The sequence below is a fragment of the Pelmatolapia mariae genome, linkage group LG4 (assembly GCF_036321145.2).
Source record: "Pelmatolapia mariae isolate MD_Pm_ZW linkage group LG4, Pm_UMD_F_2, whole genome shotgun sequence".
In the NCBI taxonomy this organism is placed as follows: domain Eukaryota; kingdom Metazoa; phylum Chordata; class Actinopteri; order Cichliformes; family Cichlidae; genus Pelmatolapia; species Pelmatolapia mariae.
In genome coordinates, this window is record NC_086230.1 from 11,297,569 (window position 1) to 11,320,335 (window position 22,767).

Below are 22,767 nucleotides of genomic sequence, written 5' to 3' on the forward strand. Positions count from 1 at the left end.
GTTATTTCCATCCGAGCTCACACCGCCCGCCTCCTCTTTCTCTCTCTCTCTTTCTCTCTCTGTTTCTCTATCTCTATCTGAGGCAGTGAGTCGGGGCCGGAGCTCCCATGCGCTCTCCGCTCTCTTTTTTAAAAAGAAACTTCTCATTCTTTCGGATAAATGGAGACAACCTGAGCTTTTAGGATCCATGGTGGATAAACCGGTGTTTAGATTTTAACGAGGCAAGAAAAACAACAGAATCAGGCTCCACACCACAGCTAGAGGCCAACTTTACCGTCTCTGCGACTCTTTGAAATTCACATCCGCCGTATCTCAGGTAAGCCAAAAAATGGCCGGTATAGAATTGCCCGTCTCCCCTCCCTTTCCCTCATAAATATGTCAAAACTTTTAATATTTATTATTGAGGGAAAAGGTTCACCAACAGCCTTGTAAACGTGCCGCACTTTTTTGGAGTGGAAAAAGCGAGGAGTCACACAGGCTTTACACCTCATATCACCGCAGCGATGACAGACTTTCTAAACCGTGCTGTGTGTCATCTAGATTAGAGCTATGATTAAAATATAGACCGCACCACCCTTCTGAAAACAAGGCAGGTATTCTCTCAGAAGAAACGACACTCGATAAAAGATGATGGCAAATCTGTCATCTGCATTTATGACTCCGTTCACCTGTTTTTCTGGCTCTTGCATTAGAAAATTTACAGGCTATTAGATGTGTAATATAATATCTGCAATCCTGTCATGGTCTGCTCTTTATCTGGCAATATCCAAATGTTTGGGATTCCAGCAGCAGGTGGAGAAACAATGACATCCAGTGAGAGTGAGAGTGAGGGAGACGCAAGGACACACACATGTCACGGACAGCGCACTGAGATGTGACTGGCGTCGGCTTGTAAAAAACCAAAAACCTTATCATGTTTGCTGAAAGTGTTGAGTAATATTTATCAGGAAATGGGATGATCTAATTTTAAAAAGTGCACAAAAAGGGACACCACCCCACCAACAGCATGCACTCCCTTTTCAAATGCTGCAAGCAGAAAAAGGAGTAATATTAACTTGCTGTCAAAGCTGGTCCAATAGGCATGGGAAGCCATGCCTATTGGACATGCCTATTGCCTATCATCTCTGGGCTCAACTGTTCATTCTTTTCAGTTAAATTAAAAGTGAGATGCAAAGTATTTTTTTGGTTTATTTATTTGTTCTACGAAAGCAGTGCATATCAATCTTTTAGAGATGCTCGACGTCCGCCTTTGTCTGCTGTGTTCTTTCACCGATCTCCACAGAGGGAACCCAGATATCAAATTCTTATAGCTTCAGCTATTCGGCCAGACAATGGAGCCTTTATGATGGTTTGTACACCTGAACCAATCATAATCTGCCTATCAGCTAGCTGACCCGCCTGTATGAGGCCAACACTCTGACAGTAAGCCTTGACCCCCCCCCCCCTCGTAGGATCATATGACCTGATCTCGTGCACCTGGATGGACTGCATTTGAAAACTCAATGCAAAACATTTATCCGCTACAGAATAAAGCAGAAAATAGTACAAATTGCATGTGCGGATCAATGGCACTGTCATCCTATGTCACACATTGTGAGTCTATGAGTTGCAACACTGTTAAGCTGTATATTAGATCAAAATTGGAATTATTTGTATTATTTTATTTAGAGAGGATTATCTGTGCGTCTTTACTGTTTGCATCTTCCTAATTAAATTCTTTCAGCACTCTGATTTTGCAGGGATTTATACAGAGATTTATGTTCTCTGGGATTTACAGTGAAAACACCCCCCCCCCCCCCCCCCCCCCCCCCGTCACTGAATCTTTCTTGTTGATTTGAAAATTAATCTCAGCTTCCATTATATGCTCTGATCTTTGATGGACCCGCAGAAACTAGTGTCGTGTAAGTCTCAGAATGACTGCATATTCGCTGATTGTCAGAGAGTGGTCTCGAGCAAACTGATTCCCACGATACAACCTGGTTTCGCAGCAGTTTGGTGTGTTTCCAAAGCAGTTTAAACCCTGAAAGAAAAGCTTTCTAAATAGTCAGTGCACTGCAGACAAAGGATCACCATTTTAAGGACACTTTACTGCTTTCCATTACAGATGCACAAAAATGAAAATGGTTTCAGAATGAGTTTGATGCCGTTGTATTTGAGGTGAAACACTGACGCTGAAAGCAACTGAAATCCCATTTGAAAACCATATAAAGTAAGTCTTTCACTTGGGTGCACAGGTCCTGATGTAGAGCAACGTTAAAGAAGCATTTGAAATGGAGGTTTCTTTATTTATCGTGTTCCACTGAGTGGAAATACTGAAGCGAAAACATGTAGTGTGACTTCTCCAAAAAGGAAATTCAAATTTTTTTTCTTTGGGTGGGTGTGTGTGTGAGTGCATTTCTTCACCTGCAAAAAGTCAAACGGAGTTCTCTAAGTATAGAGACATTAACAAAAAGGAAGGGAGGGTTAGACACACACACACAGATGCACGCGTCTGCGCACTGCTTTAAAATGGACAATCAACTCCTCTGACCGCAGTAGTATAAACAAGAGTGGCTCTCTGTGAAGACGAACAGAGAAGAGCGGAAGGGAGCAACTACTCACATCTGGTTTGAAAAGGAGGAAGCAAGGATGAGCTTTCTCGGTAATCAAGTCCAAATTAAGAAAAGAGAGAAGAGGAAACATGTGTGTGGTTACTGAAGGGGTCTGTGCGTGCATGTGTGTTTGTGTGTGTTTATTATGTGCCTGCATGCACTGTGTATTTGTGCATGTGCACAACTGCAGGGGTGTGTGTGTCTGTGTGTGTGTGTTGGTCTGAGTGTTTGTGGTTTTATCATCTGCAGTGACTGTGGCAGGGTATGCACGCTGTAGATACAAATAATAGCTTAAGAGTTGAGAGGGTGTGATATTTGTTCTTGTGTCGAACTGCGGAGAAGCTTGTCATTGATTTTGTTCACTGTCTGCACAAATATCTGAAGGCAGTTACAAAATAATAGAGGTAAAGCTATTGAGAGGAGCTTAATCTCACTTTTAATTTACTTTGACATTTACAATAAAGATTAAACCGGGTACATCAGATGCTGCTCTGGCATTATAACCAGCATGTGTCATTTCTAAGCAGGACAAACGCACAAGCTCCAGTTTTTACACATGCAGTTAGAGTATGCAAAAGTATGCGTGATTGTATGTGTTTACATGTGCTGCGGCATCAGATAACCATGATTTGCCTAACTGTTGGCTTCAAGTCACAAAGCGGGCTTGTAGGATAACACCCACTACCCAAAGAGCATGCAAATGCCAGCAGTGCATGGACAGTGTGCATGCCTGTATAAGATGGAGAGAGGAAACCAAGTGGGAGTAAGAGGAAGATCAAGAGAGCACCAATTTGTCTCTGGAAAAGTAAAAATGAAAAGAGTGGAGAGGCAAATGGAAAGATGTCAGCCAATTAAAGTCTATGTCAAGAGTGTGTGGGACCAAAGTTCTGTTATACTTAGTAAGGCATGAAGCGGCTCTTTTATATACATCGGTTATCATATTTCAGGACCATATCAGCTATAAAGGGAAATATAAAAAAAGATTTTACACCTTGGGGGTACTACAATAAATATGAGATCAGTTGGAAGTCTCAGATAGGAAAATGAGTCAATAATGATGTGTTTCCTCGAGTGATGTCAGTATATGCAGTTTTGGGTAGGACAAGGGATTTACCAGACGTAAGTTCTTTCACCTCATGGCTCTCGGAGAACGATGGAGGAGCTAGAGAATGACTTAAGCTGCTTACACTGTAGCAACACAGAAGCATATAATTCTTATTGTGCTTCCTTTTTTACCATTGTTTATGAAGACCATAAGACAATCAAGGCCTAAGATGGTGGTTTCTCTCTGTATGGAAACAATGGCGGTAGTGAAATGGTTCAGCAATAAAAACAAACAAACAAACAAAAAAATCTGCTATAAAAAAAGTAGTGGCTTCATGTAATTATAGCAGTATCAGTATATACATCCGACCTGGCATAGCTTCTGGTTCTGTAGGGCGGTCACAGGTGCTCTGTCATTGACCACTTAGACAAAAACTTGGTGCATATAAATGAGTATTTTCATATTTAAATACAGAAATGTAATAATTTAGACATTTGTCTATGAGACAGCAGTAACTATATGCACTAAAGGTTTCTTTTAATTTAGCATTTAGCTTAGCATGTTAGCATGCTAACATCTGCTAATTGATGCCAACCATGCAGCTAGTTTTTGCACGTAGCTGGTGGCTAAAATTGATACACTTCCCTCTGTATGAGATGTGTGTATTATGTGTCACTTGGTGGTCTGTTCGGAAATTTTATTGAAAACCACAAATGTCAACTTTCTGGTAATAGTTGGTGGGGGTACTAACGGAAAAACTAGGAGGCTAAAAGTTCAATCAGCTTCCCAGAACCATTAATATGCATCTCCAGATTTTATCTGACGGAAACCCATCAGACCAAAGAAGGAAAGAGATTCCATCCATATGCCAGAAATAAGTAGCATGAAATTCATAAACAGAAATTATTGTGGCTCACAAACAAACTCAACTTTTATATATTTAAAAACACTGTGTTATTCTGTTTTTACCAAAGTGGAAACTTCTTTCGGGATCATATAAATGTGTATATCTTTTAATTTGGTGCATCTTTCTTAGTCTTATTGATGTCTGAAAGTAAACTAAGATATCATATTTCAAATGTGGTTTCTCATAACCTAACAAATATGTCCTCTCAGTTCCTTCTCCTTTTTCATTCACCATTTTGTGCCTGCTAACTGTTCAGGGAGCATTCACAGATCTGCGATGTCCTCAGCTAACTCGCATACGCAAACTGAGAAGTTAATTTCCAGTACGAGACATGTAAAAACAGACAACACGCTGCACGGCTAACCCCCCCTGTGGGTTCTGCTACTTTTTAAGGGTGTAAGAAATGGAAAATGGGATATCTGATGATGTGGAGGCATTGTGGGAGAAGGTGGAGAGCCAACGCTACAACCTGTGTAGTACGATCACCCCGTCAAAGCTCACGCCCTACCTTCGTCAGTGCAAAGTCCTGGATGAACTGGATGAGGATGAGATTCTCAACTCACTAGTGCTCGCCACAAAAACAAACCGCACAAGTGGGTAGAAAGGCGTATTTCCACATTTGTTAATTTTTAAAGGCAGAACTCCTATTTTGCTTTCTCTTTCTTTGACCTCTCACATGTTAACCCTTCCTCTCTCAGGCCGTCTACTTGACATCCTCCACACTAAAGGCGAGCGGGGGTACGTGGCCTTCCTGGAGAGTCTGGAGTTTTACTACCCTGACCTGTACAAGCTGGTCACGGGGAAGGAACCCACACGACGCTTCTCCACCATTGTCGGTGAGGCAAAAATCTTTGCATCCAGCACATATATGCATGAACACACATCTTTCATGTACTACAAAGACTCATACAGGCTTTGATGGACAGTGAAGTGTAGAAAATTTCTGAAGTGAAGCGTGACATGTGTGAGTTGAAGGTTGGTTGGTGGATCGATTGCCTGCTCCTTCTGCAAGATGCTGAACCCAAAGTTGCCCGGGAGTATTTGACTCAAATAGTGTAGATAACTCCAGTTCATAACTCCAGTTATGGGAGGAAACTGTGTGAACTGGTCGTTCTGTAGCTGCTTTATAGCTCTGTTCAGGCAAAAGCAGTCACTTCAGTTATGCAGTGTAAGAGTCTGAATTGATCCAAATCAGCTTACTTTGCAATCCTGTTATGAAGTCAGAGGTGTATAATATACTTTGTTTTTTTTTCTCCTCTGCTCTCCTGCAGTGGAGGAGGGTCATGAGGGTCTGACGCAGTTTCTGATGAATGAAGTCACGAAGCTGCAGCAGCAGTCCAAAGTCAAGACCCTGCAGCACGCTGAGCTCAACAAGAAGTTCGTCACTCTGGAAGATGAAAAAAGGAAGTTAAAGCTGGCCAATCAGGAGCTTCAGGCCTTCCAGCAGAGTAAAGATTTTTTGTTTTTGTTTGATATATTTCCTGACCACAGTTTACTAGCTTCCCACCATCTGTGTCTCTACACTGAATTTGTATTCACAAGACTGACAATTCAGTTGCGTGGCTGCACTAAGGTGTTGTTTGCATCCACGTGTATGTGTGCACCCAGACTGACCTGTTGTGTAGAAAATATCACTGCTTCAGAATTTGATCCTAGTCCAGGTTAGTTTTGTCAGCAGTAGTATATACATTCATGTGTATTATGTATATAACATATGGACAACAAATCATTGAATCCTTAAAAAGTAAAAGTCGGTACTAAATTTGAAGCCTTTCTCACAAAGCGTATAACTTACAGTATATCATTATTATGTTTACACACACACACACACACACACACACACACACACACACATACACACACACACACACACACACACACACACACACACACACACACACACACACACACACCTACTCGCTGCAGACAGTAAAGACAGATGACTGTTGTCTCAAATGGTTAAACATAAAATCTAAACCAAAAGCTTACCACGATTTGCTGAAACTGCAACCCCACCGCACAGGCTTGGTTTGCCCTGCCTGGTGCACCACATTCAGGTTCGATATGGATAAACTCTGTTGTCTATCAAAGACTACCAGTGAAACTAGGACGTTGTGGTCTTTATGCCCCGTGCAGTTAAACACTGCAGCTGGAACACCAAGCACAAACAAATAAATACTAAAAATAGTGCAAGTACACTCTTTAGGCTTTCACTGCATGCTCATATAATTAGCTTTGCGACTTTTATCATTTTTTTTATATATCAGCGTTGAGCTTGTTTTTGGATGTCATGTAATGTGCTGCAAAACAGAAAAGGACGTTAATTTTTACACATAAAGGGAAGCCATAGTCCTTATTTCCACCAATGAAACAACTGCTACCCAACAGCAAAGCGAATAAAGAAGAAGGATCTAGTAAAGCTACATTTTTCACATTTCTGGTTGCCTCTCAGGGTACAATAAGCTGAGAGAGGAGAGAAACACCTACAGTGATGAGCTCCTGAGAGTAAAGGATGAAAACTACAAGCTGGCCATGAGGTACGCCACGCTGAGTGAGGAGAAGAACATGGCTGTGATGAGAAGCCGAGACTTGCAGCTGGAGGTACTGCCAGACGTATTAAAGCACATGCAGATAAACGCCGTCATCACTCTGTGTATTAATGATAATCAATGAACAAAAAACAAAAACAGTAAGAGCGTTCCTCTAGCTCGGTGCTGATGACTGTCTTGTCTGCATAAAAGATTGACCAACTGAAGCACAAGCTGAACAAGGTGGAGGAAGAGTGTAAGATGGAGAGGAGACAGAGTCTGAAGCTGAAGAACGACATCGAGAATCGGCCAAAGAGAGAGCAGATCTTTGAGCTGGAAAGAGAGAACGAGATGCTCAAGATCAAACTGCAGGAGCTACAGTCCATCATACAGGTACTTAAGCATTATGTAATAAAGCACTGACATTGCCTGCTCTGCTATCATAACTTAAACCTACTGTAATAAATACATTTTCATCACTTCAGAGCAGCACAACAAGCTGTTAGCGTGAGCTGTCAAATACTTATCTCCGCATGTGTGTAAAAATATCTTAGCAGCTAAATGCAACACTGAGTTTGCAGCCCAACTGCTGCTTATCTGCTGCTGTAAGTGCAAAACAAAAGTGTAAGGTACAAAAACCATCGACACCAAAGGACTGAGCTGTTGAGCTGGGTTGGACTAACCATAGTAGGTTCTAAAAAATAGACCCTATTATTCATTCATCTCTCAGTTCCAATTGCATAGTTTTCTATTTGCATGATTCACAGATAAAAATAATCTTATATCATGGGTCTATGTGTGGGCCTTCGTTTATCTGCTGTGGGAACTTTTAACTGCTCTGCATTTTTAGCTTATCTACCTTTAAGCCTACTTTTTTCTTGCCTGCCTCTAATAAACAGAAGGCTTTGAAAACAAGTGGGTGTGGCTTCTGTGCTCACCGACAAACCTGTTTGCCTCAGATGGCCATATTGGGAAAATCTGCTCTCATTGACATCATAGAGAGCTAAGAGAATTTGGTCATGTTTAATATGAACATCCACCATCTTTAACAGTAGACACACTCACTGGCCACTTCATTAGGTACACCTTGTTAGTACCAGATTGGGCCTCTTTTTGTCTTTAGGACTGCTTTAATTCTCCGTGGCATAGATTCAACAAAACGCTGGAAACATTCTTCTGAGATTTTGGTCCATATTGACATGATAGCATCACACAGTTGCTGCAGTTTTGCCAGCTGCACATCCATGATGTGAATCTCCCGTTTCCACAACATCTCAAAGCGTTCTATTAGAGGCCATCTGAGTACAACAAAGTCATTGTCATGTCCAAGAAAGCAGTTTGAAATGATCCTCACTTTGTGATATGACGCCTTATCTTGCTGGAAGAAACTAAACACTGCCAAAAAGGAATGGACGTGGTCAACAACAATACTCAGGTAGGCTGTAGCGTTTAAACCATGCTCAGTTGGTACTAAGTGTGCCAAGAAAACATCCCCTGCACCATTACACCACCAACAGCAGCCTAACCTGCTGAGGCGAAGAAGGATGGATCCATGCTTTCATGTTGTAATCTGAATGTCGCACTAGAAATTGAGACCAAGCATGTTTCTTCAGTTGTCTGTTTCCCCTTTTGGTGAGCAAATATGAATTCCAGCTTCAGTTTCCTGTTGTTAGCTGACATGAGAGACATCCAATGTGGTCTTCTGCTGCTGTAGCCAATCTGCGCCAAGGTTACATAATTCTGCATTCAGAGATGCTCTTCTGCATAACTTGGCTGTAATGAGTGGTTATTTGAGTTACTGGTGCCTTCCTCACTCTTCCTAATCTGGGAAAACAAGACATTGGACTCAAAACTAAATACACATATACGGGACAGGAGGCTAGCAAAATAAAACAGGAATCAAAAGACAATGGATGTCTAATATAATGATGGGAACTTAAGAAAGGGGTTAATGGTAAACAATAACTATAGTTACAAAATATAAAAGAAAAGAAATTCTGAGCTGAAAACATCTTGGAAAACCAAACAGGAACTAAAGTTAGAATACAAACCTCTAAAGAACCAAGAACAGACTAAGTAAAGAGCAAAATATTAAATGAAACTAAAACATGAAACTCAAAACGCAGGGTCACAGACTCCCGATCAGGCATTTCTACCCAGAGAACTGCAGCTCATTGGATGTTATGTCTTTTTCAGGACATTCTCTTTAAACTATATAGATGGTTATGTGGGTAAATCCCAGTATATCAGCAGTTTCTGAAATACTGATCTGCCCGACTGGCACCAACAACAACGCCACCTTTTAAACTCCCTTAAATCACCTTTCGTCCTCATTCTGATGCTCAGTTTGAGCTTCAGCAGATCGTCTTGACCGCGTCTACACGCACTGACTTGTTTTGTGTTAATAAACAGCTGAAAAGCTGTACCCATTGAAGTGTCTAGTGAGTGTGCCATGAAATAAGGGAACGGACAATAGATGCATCATTTTATTTTTCTTAACTTTGCTCTATAAATTACTCTGAAGGTCTAAATGTGATGAGGTGTTCTATCAATAAACTCACACTTATTGGTTGACTCACTATTTCCTTGCTGATAAGCAAAAAAAGGAAAGGTTGACAACTGCAGTGTAGCAGCCAGTCATATGATTTCATATCTAACAGTGTTAATGTGTGTGTGTTTCTTACCCAGCCCGGCCCTTTACCTGAGTCAGACAAGGCCATCCTTGACATTTTGGAGCATGACAGACAGGAAGCACTAGAAGACAGACAGGATCTGGTCAACCGCCTCTACAACCTGCATGAAGAAATCAGACAGGCAGAGGAACTACGAGATAAGGTTACAATCACACACACACACATAAGAATGTATGGCTGTATACTGTAAGTGGGCTAAATGGGAGTTTAGCAGTCGTATTTCTGTCTGGCAGCTTGTTTCCATCTGTGTTTAAATGTGTGAATATGTAGCAGTGTGGTGCAAAGTGGTACACTGAACAAACAGGCTTTGCAGTAACACACCCTAGAAACCTAAACCAGTGCCCCATGAGACCTTTGAAGAAAGCCCCGTCTCAGGCCTCTTTCTGCATAATCTGGTCGCTCTTTATTTCTCTCCCGCTGTTTCTCTTCCTGTATTTCTCTACCTGTTTTTGTCTAACTATAAATAACCCTTAGTTTTTGTCTGTGTGCGTGTGTGTGTCCGTGTATGCAGTACCTGGAAGAAAAGGAGGACCTGGAGCTGAAGTGCTCCACACTGCAGAAGGATTGCGAGATGTATCGCAACCGCATAGACACCATCGCTGTACAGCTAGACGAGGTGGAGAAGGAGAGAGACCAGGTGAAAACACACAACACACATGATTTCATACATACAAAATCATTCATACTTCTGTGTTAACTCCTCTGCTGCTTGCAGGCGTTTCGAGCCAGAGACGAGGCCCAGCACCAGTTCTCCCAGTGTCTCATCGACAAGGACAAGTATCGCAAGCAGATCAGAGAGCTGGAGGAGAGGAGCGATGAACTCCACCTGGAGATTGTACGCAAAGACGCTAAGCTGGTCACTCTGGAGTCTCGCCTACGACGAATGTCCAAAGACATCAACCTAGACCAGGTCAGACACAGTAGTGCGAAGGGATATTGTTTCTTTTCTTCACTTATCGATTTAAAAAATGCTCAAGTTTTTGCAAAACATTCCTCCCCTTTAACTGTTTAACTGTTTTTGCAGAGTCTACCAAGGGATTTACCTCCGTCCATCATTTCTCAGGGAGAGGATTGTAAACTGGCACAGGGACAGTCTGAATGCTCCAGCGACGAGTCGCCTGATGACAAGTTCTTCTCCGAAGAGCCCCGACTCAGACGCAGACTCAACCTCAAAGCGGGGGTCAGTTATTCTCTCCTCAACCTTATAGATTATGTGAAGCAAAGCCCAAACTCAATACCTTCTAATGCACAGAGCAGAGATTAATCAAATGACTCTCCTACACATGACAAACTGATCAAAATGACTGTGTTTTGTCTTTTAGAATAGAGTAAAGTCTCCAGTCTCTTTACTGAAAGACTTTCCAATCAACTCAGAGAACAGTCACCCTGCAGGTAACACTACCTACCGCCGCATGTCCTACCGCAACATGTGACCAATCCTTTTGTGCAGCTTTATCAAAGTTTATCTTCACCTTCCAGCTTCGGCTCCTACCAACGGAGGCAACTTTCTGGAGATCAACGTGCCGAATTATGGCAACAGCAGCTCTCTCCCTCCCTCGCCCAGCATCCCTATTTCCCCCACATATCCGCCCTCGTCGGCTCCCCCGCTCACCTGCTCTTCGTCCACCTCCCAGCTCATGTTCAGCACGGTGGATTCACCCAGCAACAGGCACATGGTGTGACTCAGTTGTTTTTGCTTACTTTTAATACCAGTGAAATTGCGCTGCTCTGTTTTTGGTAAAAATTTCGCTGCTCTTTGTAGAAATCCTGGTCTATCCAGAATCTAATGCAGTGTTGACGTAAATGGCTTGTCCAGCGTATAATGCCGACTTCTTCCTTTCAGCTGCGTTGCCGTAACGACAGCATCCTGTCCACTCTTCCTGAACCCCCTGAGAAAGCGTCCCTTTACCGCCGAGAGAGGGAGAAGGAGCACGACTTCTACCCCCGCAGGTACTGAATAAACGTCACGGAGACGACCGATTGAACTTCATGGCAGTAAAGTTTGAAGAATTTCTGCTGGTTTGCCTTCCCTTCCCTTCAATTTGATTTGTTTTGTCTGTTTTAGCATCTCTGACTTTGACAGTGACAACATGGAAATGGAGCTTGGTAATGCACTTTTTAAACATCTGCTATTTGTGATCTGAGATACTATGTTTACCTTCAGTTGACCTGGTTTTTCTTTTTGAAGGGAAAAAAAAGATCCATCTATTGATCCATCTATTTCTATTCTTTCCTCAGAGGATGAGCGTGGTCCTCCCTCTGTGCACTCATCTTCCTCTTCCCATCAGTCTGAAGGAATGGACACTTATGACCTGGAGCAGGTCAACAACATCTTCAGGAAACTCTCTTTGGAGAGGTACAGCATGGCTGCTCGTGCAGAGACGCACACAGGAATAAAAGCGAAAAGTGATGCTGACTTACAAACACCTTCTGCTTTGTGTCTTTGTGTGCTCGTGCAGGCCGTTCCGCCCGTCTCTTTCCTCCTTCTCCAGACTCAGCGGGTCCCTGAAGCCGGTGCAGGAGCTGTCGCTGCAAGGTGACAACCTGCTGAAGGACATCAGGCTGATCGGTGGCAATGACAGCGGGATCTTCATCTCGTATGTCCAGTCTGGGTCCAACGCAGAGAAGGCGGGGCTACGAGAAGGCCACCACCTCATGTTTGTATGTCATCTACTTCCTGAATGTTTTAATTGTGAAAAGATTCATGGTGGCAGTAAGACGACCTCAGTTAAAACAGCTGGATGTGCAAAAAGAAAAGCTCTTTAGAGAACTGGGAACGTGGATGGACATTTAGAGAGGAACAAGGAACACGCCGATTTGATAATTTTAGACACCTGCTTGTTTTATTTGTTCTATTTGTGTTCCTTTTCCTGTGACAGTTTTTAGAAGGGACTAATCGGTAATCTTTGTTTCTGCTGTGATTGGCTGTCCAGCTTGAGGGGTGCATACGTGGGGAAAACCAGAGCATTTCATTGGAGACAAGCACTCAGGAAGAAGCCCACTGGACTCTGCAGCACTGCTCTGGGCCCATCACCCTGCACTATCGAGCCAGCCACGACTGTAAGTGATGTTTATATTGGAAAATTTGTTTAATGTGGCTCCACTGCATACGTGAACTCATATATATGCTCGCCCTGCAGCTTATCGCCGTCTCCAGAGCAATCTAGCGGATGGCACTTTAGCATCCGGCGACTCATTCTACATACGTGTCAACCTCAACATCTCCGGACAGTCGGACAGCTGCTCTTTGTCCGTGCGCTGCGATGAGGTGGTGCACGTCCTGGACACCAGGCACCAGGGCCGCTGTGAGTGGCAGTGCGCCCGTGTGGACCCCTACAGCGGCTCTGACCTGGCTGAGCGAGGCACTATACCCAGTTACTCACGGTACAGACTTTGTATGCTTTTGTTTTTTAAACTAAAGTTTGTGAGTGAGTTTTAGCTCAGATTTTCAAAATGCAGTAGCAGCTGATTACCACTGATCTCCTAAAAGATTACTCATTACACCAAAGAAGCATTAACCTGAAACAGCTGCAGAAACAGTCTGTTGTAACCTCAGAGCATAATAGAAAGAAGCCCGAGGGAGGACGAGTTCGTACACGGAGTGAGAATTTTGACAAGCATTCAGTGTGCATGTGTGTGTGTTTTTGTGTGTTTACGTGTGTGAATAGAGCCCAGCAGCTGCTCCTGGTAAAGATTCAGAAGTTAGTGTATCGAGGGGGGAAAGAAGAAAATGAAATTCAACGGAACAACCGGGTGAGAAACCTCAGCCTCTTTCTTTTTCCCTCTTGCTCTCTCACTTAGTTTAAAAAAGTGCATTGAAAATTTGAATACGAGTATTTGACTAAAGCAAAGATGCGTAAATAAATCTTATAGCCTGGGTTGCAAATTAAGGGTTTGCAAACTAACGCGTAATCTGGGGGAAAATCCTTCCTAGGTCATTGGATTGGCGGGGGAGGTGGTTTGATGTGCACAACCAGAACAACAAAGGCAGATTTCCCAGAAATTATTAATATCTGACTATTTCCCAATAATAAATTTACCATTTAATAGTTTTTATCCTAGCCATCTGTGTATATTTTGGATATTTCTTTCCAGTATTGATTGCAAGCAGGTTGCATGCAACCACGCCTGCATGATAGCTGCAACCCTCCCCCCGAAAAAAAATTTCTATGCATTTCCAAACAATCTGAGACTAGGCGATGGGTTTCCAGATTGCATTCCAGATTGGATTTATTTTGCAGTTCATCCATGAGAGACCCTTTCAGGTACTTGCATTGCATGATAAACATGCCGTATACATGCCCATGCGTCTGCAATCAAAAAGAAAACACTCTAGAGTGCTCTTTGATAACACGCTAGAACTAAGCTTCCTGCTTAAGCTTGGGTCAGCATCAGTTTACATTGATGTCAGGTTGGTTGCATTAAGCAGTTATTCTGCTATGTTGTGCTCACAAAAGCGTGTTTGTTACAGTTTGGATCACAACATTCATGTATGCTTTTCATTTCTGCCTAGAATAATTTACAACCAGAAGAAACCAGTCACTCTCCTGATCCCAGAGCCAGCCCGCGCTTGTCTAGAGCGAGCATCTTCCTCACTCAAATACTGCAGGTAATAAAGTTCAAACAAAACCTCCAGTTGTCGCGATGTCGAGAGTTGTTCAGCAGTGCGGAAACTTAAGACAATGAATCAAGATTGGTCCTAATAAACTCTTCTTTTTCCATAAAACTGATGCGCAACTGCCTCCACGTCTCAGTAACTCGGGCCTTTTTTTTCTATGTCTGCTTTGATTTGCAGTTTGTGAGCAGGGTGGACATCAAGTACAAGCGAATGAACAGCAATGAGCGTGTGAGGATCATCAACTCAGGCAGCACAACACTACCCAGGCAAGGCTTTGAGGTGCTTCGACCCGAAGGTGAGCACAAAGCGTTGCAGTCGGTCGGTTGGAGGGGAGAGACAAAACAAAGACGGTGCACATGTGCTAACTGCGGAAAATTCACAGCTGAAGCATTTGAAGTGGCTGTCAAAAGTGCAGAAAGTGAAAGCAGTAGTGGTAAAGAGCTGCTAAAGGGCGCATAGGTGCCATTTTCCATGCAAGCGCTCTGGTGAAGCTAAAGCGCGAAAAAGAAGAAGAAAAAAAGCTGAAAGGAGTTGAGGATTGAGGACACCGTGAGCACAGAGAGCAACTGAAGTAAATTGCGTCTAAAAAGCAAAAGTTGTGGAAAGTTGTTTTGATGGTTTTTGTTGTCAAAAAGCTCAGAGGGTGTGAAGTGTCAGTTGTATAAGAAGCCCTGACAGGAGCTGAAGGAGTCATTGGAAGAGTAAGATGAAAGTGTGTGAAATGTCACTTGATGTAAACACAGACGGGTGTGCGGTGGAAACGGTTGGAAGTTGTGCTCAAGTGTAAGACTGGAAAGTGCTTGAACTGTGTGCTCTGCATGACATGTGTGAGCCAAAGCAGCAATTTAAACATTTAAATTACATAGCGAGGTGTGAAAAGGCCATGAGACTAAAACTGCTATAACAGTAACACTATAAAAAGTATGATAATGTGGAATTAACTGTTTAGGTGAGAGCATGAATGAAAGGTTTTAATAGAACATGGGGGTGGGGCTGTGACTGGAAATGTTGCTGCACAAGATTCATGTTAATTTTTAAAAAGAGTACTGAAGGTGTACAATGCAGTGCTTAGTTTCTTTTCTTTTATCTGCACTGAGCCCTTCTTTTGCTGGCTTCTTTTTCTCTTTTCACTCTGTTGCTCAAATTCAGACTTTAGATATTCGTTTGCTAAAATTATTTTTGGCAGCTCTTCACTTTCTGTTCTCAAACTGAGTCATAATTGTGCTATACCTCTCGTTGCACGCTGTGGTTGTTGGTGCAAACAGATGCCGCTGACGGAGATGGTGAGCTGAGCAGGAGCTTGAGCCTGATTCCTTACAGTCCCGTCACCCTCCAGCGGACCCAGAGAAGAAGACCGGTCCTATTCACGCCCGCTGCTCTCGCCAAAACCATTATCCAGAAAATACTTAACATGGGGGGAGCCATGGACTTTAATATCTGCAAACCAGGTCAGTGTATGAAGGCTCACAATGAGGAATCTTTATACCTCATTGAGATAAGAAGTATATAAACTATAAACGAGTTGTTGAGAGAAGAGGAAGCAACTACTCAGATGTAGGTCAGGTATTGTGCTGTGTGTAAATGTTAAGGAGTATAACCAGAGAGACAGCAGAGGCAGGATTTAAGATGACCCAGATGATAGTTAGAATGACGATGCACAGTGATGACACAGATAGTTTAGTTGAGACACTTCAGCTGACCCACTGTAATGTGAAAACGTTGCTGGCCCCGTCAGATTTTTAGAGAATTAACACTCCGGTCACATGACAAACCAGCCGGTCCCAGTGGACCGGGGGCGCGACAAGTTGCCGGTGTAAAAAATGTTGAACATCTGGCGAAGTCAAGAGACTGCTTGAAGTCTCAATTACGTCGACATTCCCCACGGCAAAAACCACAAAGGTTTCTGTTCCTTGTGCTAAATGTGCTGTGGTGACTGTTAACAAATGAACAGTTTCATCTCTCTGCCCTTAGAGCCACAATTTCACAAGACAAGAAACAGACTTGACATCTTTTCTTTTTTTGTCCTGTTTCCTTTGCATTCTGCTGAGCAGACAGCTTGACCAAGGAGGAGTTTCATCTAAAACAGAACGTGGAGCCCTTCATTCACTACAAAGAGAAACAAGCCACTTTTGAATGCATCACCAGAGAAAACATAGAGGCTGTCGCTGCAAAAGTGAGTTTATATTGTGTGTGTGTGAAAATGCAATGTCTTCTAATGCGTTTACTCCTTTATAAACGTTAAGGGAACACTTTAGTCAAAGGGGAGTGCGGAAGACTGACATGTGGGAATGTTATTCCAATGTAATTATTCAGATTTGTAAAGTTAATAATGATCGAGACAACCTGACATTAAAAGACATACAACAAATGTAACCTGTGATAAACCTGTCATATTAACAGGCCTAATTATTGCACACATAGAAACTACAAGGCTTTATTTGTTAACTTTACACTAAATTGCTGTGTTTTTTACACTGTGTGTGATGAAACTGAAACAAACAAGCCTTAAATGTGCTATCATCCTAACCCCAATCATATAACTTACCCCTACTCCTCACCCTTTAAGAAATAGCTGTAAAAATGTAGTAAACATGCTATAGTAATGTAGCTGTCTATGTGAGTACAGTGGAAATCCTGATGAATATATTAACAGCAAGATATATATATTTTTTGAAATATTGTTTCTTTTAGTAAGCGCACATATTTACGGGAATTCAAAAGTTAAGTTTAACCCTTTAAACCCTTAACTAATTTATCCTTTAAACCAGGGGTGGGCAACTCCAGGCCTCAAGGGCCGGTGTCCTGCAGGTTTTAGATGTATCCTTGATCCAACACAGCTGATTTAAATGGCTAAATTACCTCCTGAACATGTCTTGAAGTTCTCCAGAGGACTGGTAATGAACTAATCATTTGATTCAGGTGTCTTGACCAAGGGTGAGGTCTAAAACCTGCAGGACACCGGCCCTCAAGGCCTGGAGTTGCCCAACCTTGCTAAAAATGCTAACCGTCACCGGTGAGGGGTTAGGGTTTAAAGGGTTAAATAATTCATTTATAAATATTTTGCTTGTTATTTCAGTTATTTTGTGTTTAGTGGTGCAGTGGTTAGCACTGTTAACTCAAAGTAAGAAAGGCCCGGCTGGTTGGAGCTGTATGGACTTTGCATGCTGGGTACTCGAGTTTTTAAACTGGCTAAAGGCATGAATGACTGTCGTCTGGCTCTCTGTGTTAGCCCTGTGACAAACTGGCAACCAGTCCATGTGTACCTATGGCTTTCTTAGGATAAGACTGATGTACTGTCATAATATGAAAAATTAAAAAATAAATAAATTGAGAACATGAGAATCGCAGCATTTTACAGTAATAAACTATTCACGGATATTACAGGGGGGAAGAAAAACAATAGTATAATGGTAACCAAACATCCTACAATATGGTATTACATATCTTTTATTCTATACAGCACGATTATTTAAAAACATAAAAAACAAAGCAATATTACAGTTCAGTTTTACTTTTATTGGTCATGTGTGATTTACGACAAACAATGAAATGTGTTTGATGAGATGAAAAACAAGATAATTAAGATAAAAGAAGTAATAAATAAGGTTAAAAAAGTAATGAATAAATAAATGTACATGGGATGGGGGGTGTGCGATATGCAGCATGTTGAACATGAGGAAACTGACAACTGTAAGCAGCAGTTGGGTGTTGCTGTAGAGGCGTCTGATGGCTTGATAATAAAACGTGTTCTTTAATCTGTATCATCTGCCTGAAAAGACTGCTTTAAAAAAACAGTTAAAAGCTGGTAAATCCAGTTTCTACATCCAGACACGGTGCACACAATATTAAAACACAGACACACAATAGATAAATATGCAAAATAAGGAAACATTAAAGATGTAAAGCGTAGTTGTTCAGTGCACGTCTCGGTCTTTTTTCTTCTCCTTTAAAAAAAAAACAAAGTCAAAGAAAGTCAATTGCTCTAAAAATGACATCGCTGTTTGTCAGTCCTTTTGAAATAAAGTGGGCCACTTAAGTGATACCCCCCCTTCCACCAATGTAAAGAAATTGAACTGCACATTTAATCCCTCATATGTTAGTATGAGAAAAAGAGGTGGAGGTTCAGCAGTATGTTTTAGTTTTTCTGGCTGATAAAAAAAATGCTGCTGTATTAAAATACGCCCCCCTCCCCAAAAACAAAACAAAACAAAAACAAAAAACAAACAAAAAACAACAAAACAAAACAAAACAAAACAATAAAGCACATATTTTGATAATAGGTAGTGAAACAACAGGACTTATCTTTTACTTAATTACTTAGGTTTAGTATGAATCGCCATGGAGGAGCTCTTTATCATTAGGAAAAGCTGTAAAACTTATAGGAATATACAGTTAAAAGTTAAAAGTTTACTTCACATACTCTAAAGGTATTCAGTGGGCTGAATGGAAATCTGTGCCGAATAGACTGGTAAGGCTATCATTAGTCAGTGTGCGGAAATATAAAGCAACAAGCCTGGCTCTGCCAGAGGGTACCAAACCCAACTAGTGGGATTTGTGAAGCTTCCTGACTGACAAGATATTTCTGTTTTGATGAGTCTATTAAAAAAAAAAGAAAAGAAAAAGACTGTAGCCAAGTACTGGCTTGCCTTATTTCTGTGATGATCCCACAGTAATGACAGTTGAATAAGTGGTGCAATGTCCCAGGCGAATATGCTGACTGACTGGCTGTAGTCCCGGGGTCCAAGTAGTGCTAGTTTGTCTGCACCTGTGCTTCATATGCTGAAGCACGGAAACACCTGTAATACTCAAAGCAGGGGAGCTAAACTGGAAAAAGTGTGTCCAGTGGAAATGGGGTGTAGGCTTCTCAATCACAATGCTTCTGAGAGAAGTGTGAGTCAGAACGCAGGCCTGTAGGAAGCTAGTGCCCTCTGAATGAGCTGTCACCGGCTGTGGCTAATTAAAAAATAGACATTATCTAAAGGCTAACCACAAGACACACATTTAGGTCTGATGAGCCTGTGGTAGGCCTACCTCAGCTGACAGCGTCTTGCAGTTAAAGGCCGAAACACAGTGGTGTCAAGATGTTAAGCCTTCAAGGCCGACCTCATTTAATTTATTCGTAGAGAAATCAGGTTGTAAGACCAAGTCTTCATCTAACTCAGCAAAAGAATGAATAGATATATACGTGAAAGCAGTTAACTTTAAAATCTTTTAATGAGACTTCCTTGTTTATGTATGTACGTAGTAGATCTGTATTTGTCTGTAAAGGCTGTTTTTTTCCACCCGTCACCAGGGCAAACACTGCCTGCTGGAGGCTGAGCTGAGCTGCGTCAAGGACCTTCTGCGGAGAGAAATCTACCCAATCATCATCTATGTCAAGATCTGTGACAAAAATGTCAAGAAATTAAGGTAGACCTAGCAAAGCTTGTTTAATCTTGCATGTTTACCCTGTGACTCAAACCACACAGCTGCAAACCGCAATTCTTTTTTTCCAAGAACAAAAAAAACCAAAAAACAGTCCCTGATATTTTGATATTTTGACACCAGATAAGAGTTGGCGTTGAGCCGAGGATGTCAGTTTAATGTTGTTGTTGCTTTTGAACTTTTAATCGTAGCTGGCTGCAGTTACCTTTCTTTTTGTGTGTGTCCTGCCCAGAAAAGGTAGCAAGATCTAGATCCTGACTCAAAATATCTGTGTGCGTGATCCCCTCAATTGTCCGTTATGTGATTTTAAACGAAGCCAGATGTTTGACGTGTGTTATGGTGGATTGTGTCTTTAAATAGCAGTCCAGCTCATGAACCCATTACCGTCAGCCTTATCTTTCTGAGAAAAAGCATGCAGACCGCTGTTGCAGACTGTCGACAGGATCTCATCAGAAACACTGGGTTCTAAACCACACTCACCACCTCATCGCTGCTTCCTTCCTGTTTCCTCTCCACACAGGAAGTTGCCTCTGCGCGTGGAGTCAGAGGAAGACTTTGTGAAGCTGTGTCGTGCAAAAGAGAAGGAGCTGGAGGGTATCCCATGTCTGTATGCCACCCTGGAGCCGGAGACCTGGGCAGGGACGGAGGACCTCATCAGGGTGATCAAAGACCGAATACTGGACGAGCAGAAGAAAACCATCTGGGTGGAGCAGGACCTGCTGTAGGCAAACACAGATACACGCAATAGCCTGTACACGTGGCGTTAAACACAGTAAAACACAAAAAGCCTTCTATATCATGCTTTCCTGCGTTTATATTTATGGTGAAACTCAAAAATGTAAGTGTGGAAATTGTTAAATAAATAAATGCATTATATATTTTGTAAATATGTCTTTTATTTAGAAAAATAAACAGTTTGAAAACATGAAAACGAATCCTTTCTTTGCCTTGAATTGCATGTTAAAAAAAATATTAAAAAATGAAACTGAGCTGTACTTTCAATAAGAGTGAGACCAGCCCTACATGAGATTGTGCTGCCCTCTAGTGACTAAAAATGGAACGGCCCCATAAGCAGCTTCATTCATTTAGCATGAAAATGATCCCAAACACACTGCCAGTGGAGTAAAATCAAACTTGGATAGAAAAACACAGAGTGGAACACTATGAGTCATGGATTGGCCTCCCCGGAGTGCAGACCTCAAAATTATTAAAGCAGTGTTTGATCATGTTGATGGAGAACAGAACAAAAGGCAGAAACATCCAAAGAAAAGCTTCGAATGTCCTTCACGAAGCCTGGAGAACTATTCCTGAAGACTACTTAAACAAATGACAAGTAAGCTGCCTAAGACAGGTCAGGCTGTGTTGAATAATAATTACATCTGCCGTAAAACTAACACAGCAAAAGATCATCAGCAACAGTCGAACATGGTGGTGGTAGTGTGATGGTCAGGGGCTGCTTGTCGTGATTGATGACAAGCAGCCCCTGAATGAATTCTTCTCTCTACCAGAAAATCCTGAAGGAGAACGTGCATCCATCACTTTGTGTCCTGAAGCTCAAGCGTGCTTCACTTATGCAGCAGGAAAAACATGGCAGAAGGTCAGAGTTTGGGCTTAAATCCGATTGAGATGCTTTGGCATGACCTTAAACAGGCCGTTCATGCTTGAAAACCCTCCAGTGTGTCTGAATTAAAACAATTCTGCAAAGAGGAATGAGCCAAAATTCCTCCACAGTGATGTGAAAGACTCACTGGCAGATATCACAAATGCTTGACTGCAGTTTTAGCTGCCAATTGTAGCACAACCAGTTATTAGGATTAAGGGGCAATTGCTTTTTCACACAGGACCAGATAGGCTTGAACAGATTTTTTATCGAATATGAAAATCTGTTTGATGATCTGAAACATGTAATTGTAACAAATTGTAATGAAAAAAATAAAAGCTTTCTTGCAAGCTACAAAGACATAAAGAGTGGCTCTAGACTTGCATGATATTGTAAAACATTCTTGCTCACAGGTCCACGTGAAAAGAACTTCTCTTCTTTAACTCACTGAATGTTTATCATGTTGTTTTCTAAGGCTTAAAATCAGTGTCTGGATGTTTTGGGTTTTTTTTAATGACCACATTTGGGTTCAATCTAGTGAGAATGAGGCTGCCAGAAGGGGATTTAGAGTAAACTCTTTCATATGGATGCAGGATAATCTCCTCATCTGCGTGAAAAGACATGCTTGTGTCCACAGTAGTGATCATAACGGGCACACACTGAACATAACAAGCTCACCAGACTTTAACTCCAGTGTATTAAAAACGTATAACATACATGCACATTATAAAATGTATAGAAGGAATACATGGCTTGACATGAAAATAATCAGGATGGATGTGCCCCCACCCCTTTCTTTTTCTTTTTTTATAATCCACATCTATCTGTTCTTAGGAGTGATGTTATATATAATCTTAGTTGTGTGTGTGTGTGCGCGTGTGTCCAACGTATAAATACTGCCAGAGTACAGAGTACAAGGTTATATTAAGTACATTTATGAGAACACAGGGGCCTAGGAGCGGGGTGAAATATGTGATGCTGATTGAAAACAGATGATTTTGTGTGTGTGTGAGGGGGATGCAAAGTGAATCAGCTGCTCTGTGGGGGCTCCTTGCTACGTTGGAAGTCACAGGATGAAAAGAGTTCACAAATAACAGGATTTTAACCGCATCAGCCCGAGGCAACGGAAATAATCACACGTACCCACGAACACATTTACTTAGGATCATTCTTTGGGTCTTATTTCGTGTGTTTGAGAGGAGGGTGACATTTAGGATTGCAGGTACAATATGTTATTTTCAGTACACTGCTCCTGTGGGAGGTTGGGAGGGAGAGTGGAGAGGCTGTCTCCATAAATCATCCCCGAGCAGAGACACGGTATGCTGGAGCTGACCCAGAAAAGTGAATTTTTCCCTTCGTGC

The 22,767-nt window shown here is 41.9% G+C and overlaps 1 protein-coding gene across 1 annotated transcript; it reads left to right on the forward strand.

Moving 5' to 3' along the window:
* The first annotated feature begins 105 nt into the window (after positions 1-105).
* Positions 106-20,668, forward strand: card11 (caspase recruitment domain family, member 11). The gene is made up of 25 exons (XM_063470544.1): positions 106-316; positions 4,937-5,136; positions 5,242-5,379; positions 5,815-5,991; positions 6,996-7,144; positions 7,285-7,464; positions 9,760-9,906; positions 10,276-10,401; positions 10,480-10,674; positions 10,789-10,944; positions 11,087-11,156; positions 11,244-11,440; positions 11,608-11,714; positions 11,830-11,870; positions 12,003-12,120; positions 12,224-12,425; positions 12,698-12,824; positions 12,905-13,148; positions 13,433-13,517; positions 14,278-14,373; positions 14,560-14,677; positions 15,648-15,830; positions 16,434-16,555; positions 19,676-19,791; positions 20,327-20,668. Exons 2-25 carry the CDS (start codon positions 4,947-4,949, stop codon positions 20,529-20,531), a joined length of 3,489 nt encoding a protein of 1,162 aa, XP_063326614.1. The 5' UTR covers positions 106-316; positions 4,937-4,946; the 3' UTR covers positions 20,532-20,668.
* Positions 20,669-22,767: the final 2,099 nt, after the last annotated feature.

Coding starts and splice junctions, on each gene's coding strand:
- card11 (XM_063470544.1), top strand. CDS start 4,947: ATGGAAAATGGGATATCTGATGATGTGGAGGCATTGTGGGAGAAGGTG. Junction 11,871..12,002: donor CAACATGGAAATGGAGCTTG/GTAATGCACTTT, acceptor TTCTTTCCTCAG/AGGATGAGCGTGGTCCTCCC. Junction 14,678..15,647: donor TGAGGTGCTTCGACCCGAAG/GTGAGCACAAAG, acceptor TGGTGCAAACAG/ATGCCGCTGACGGAGATGGT.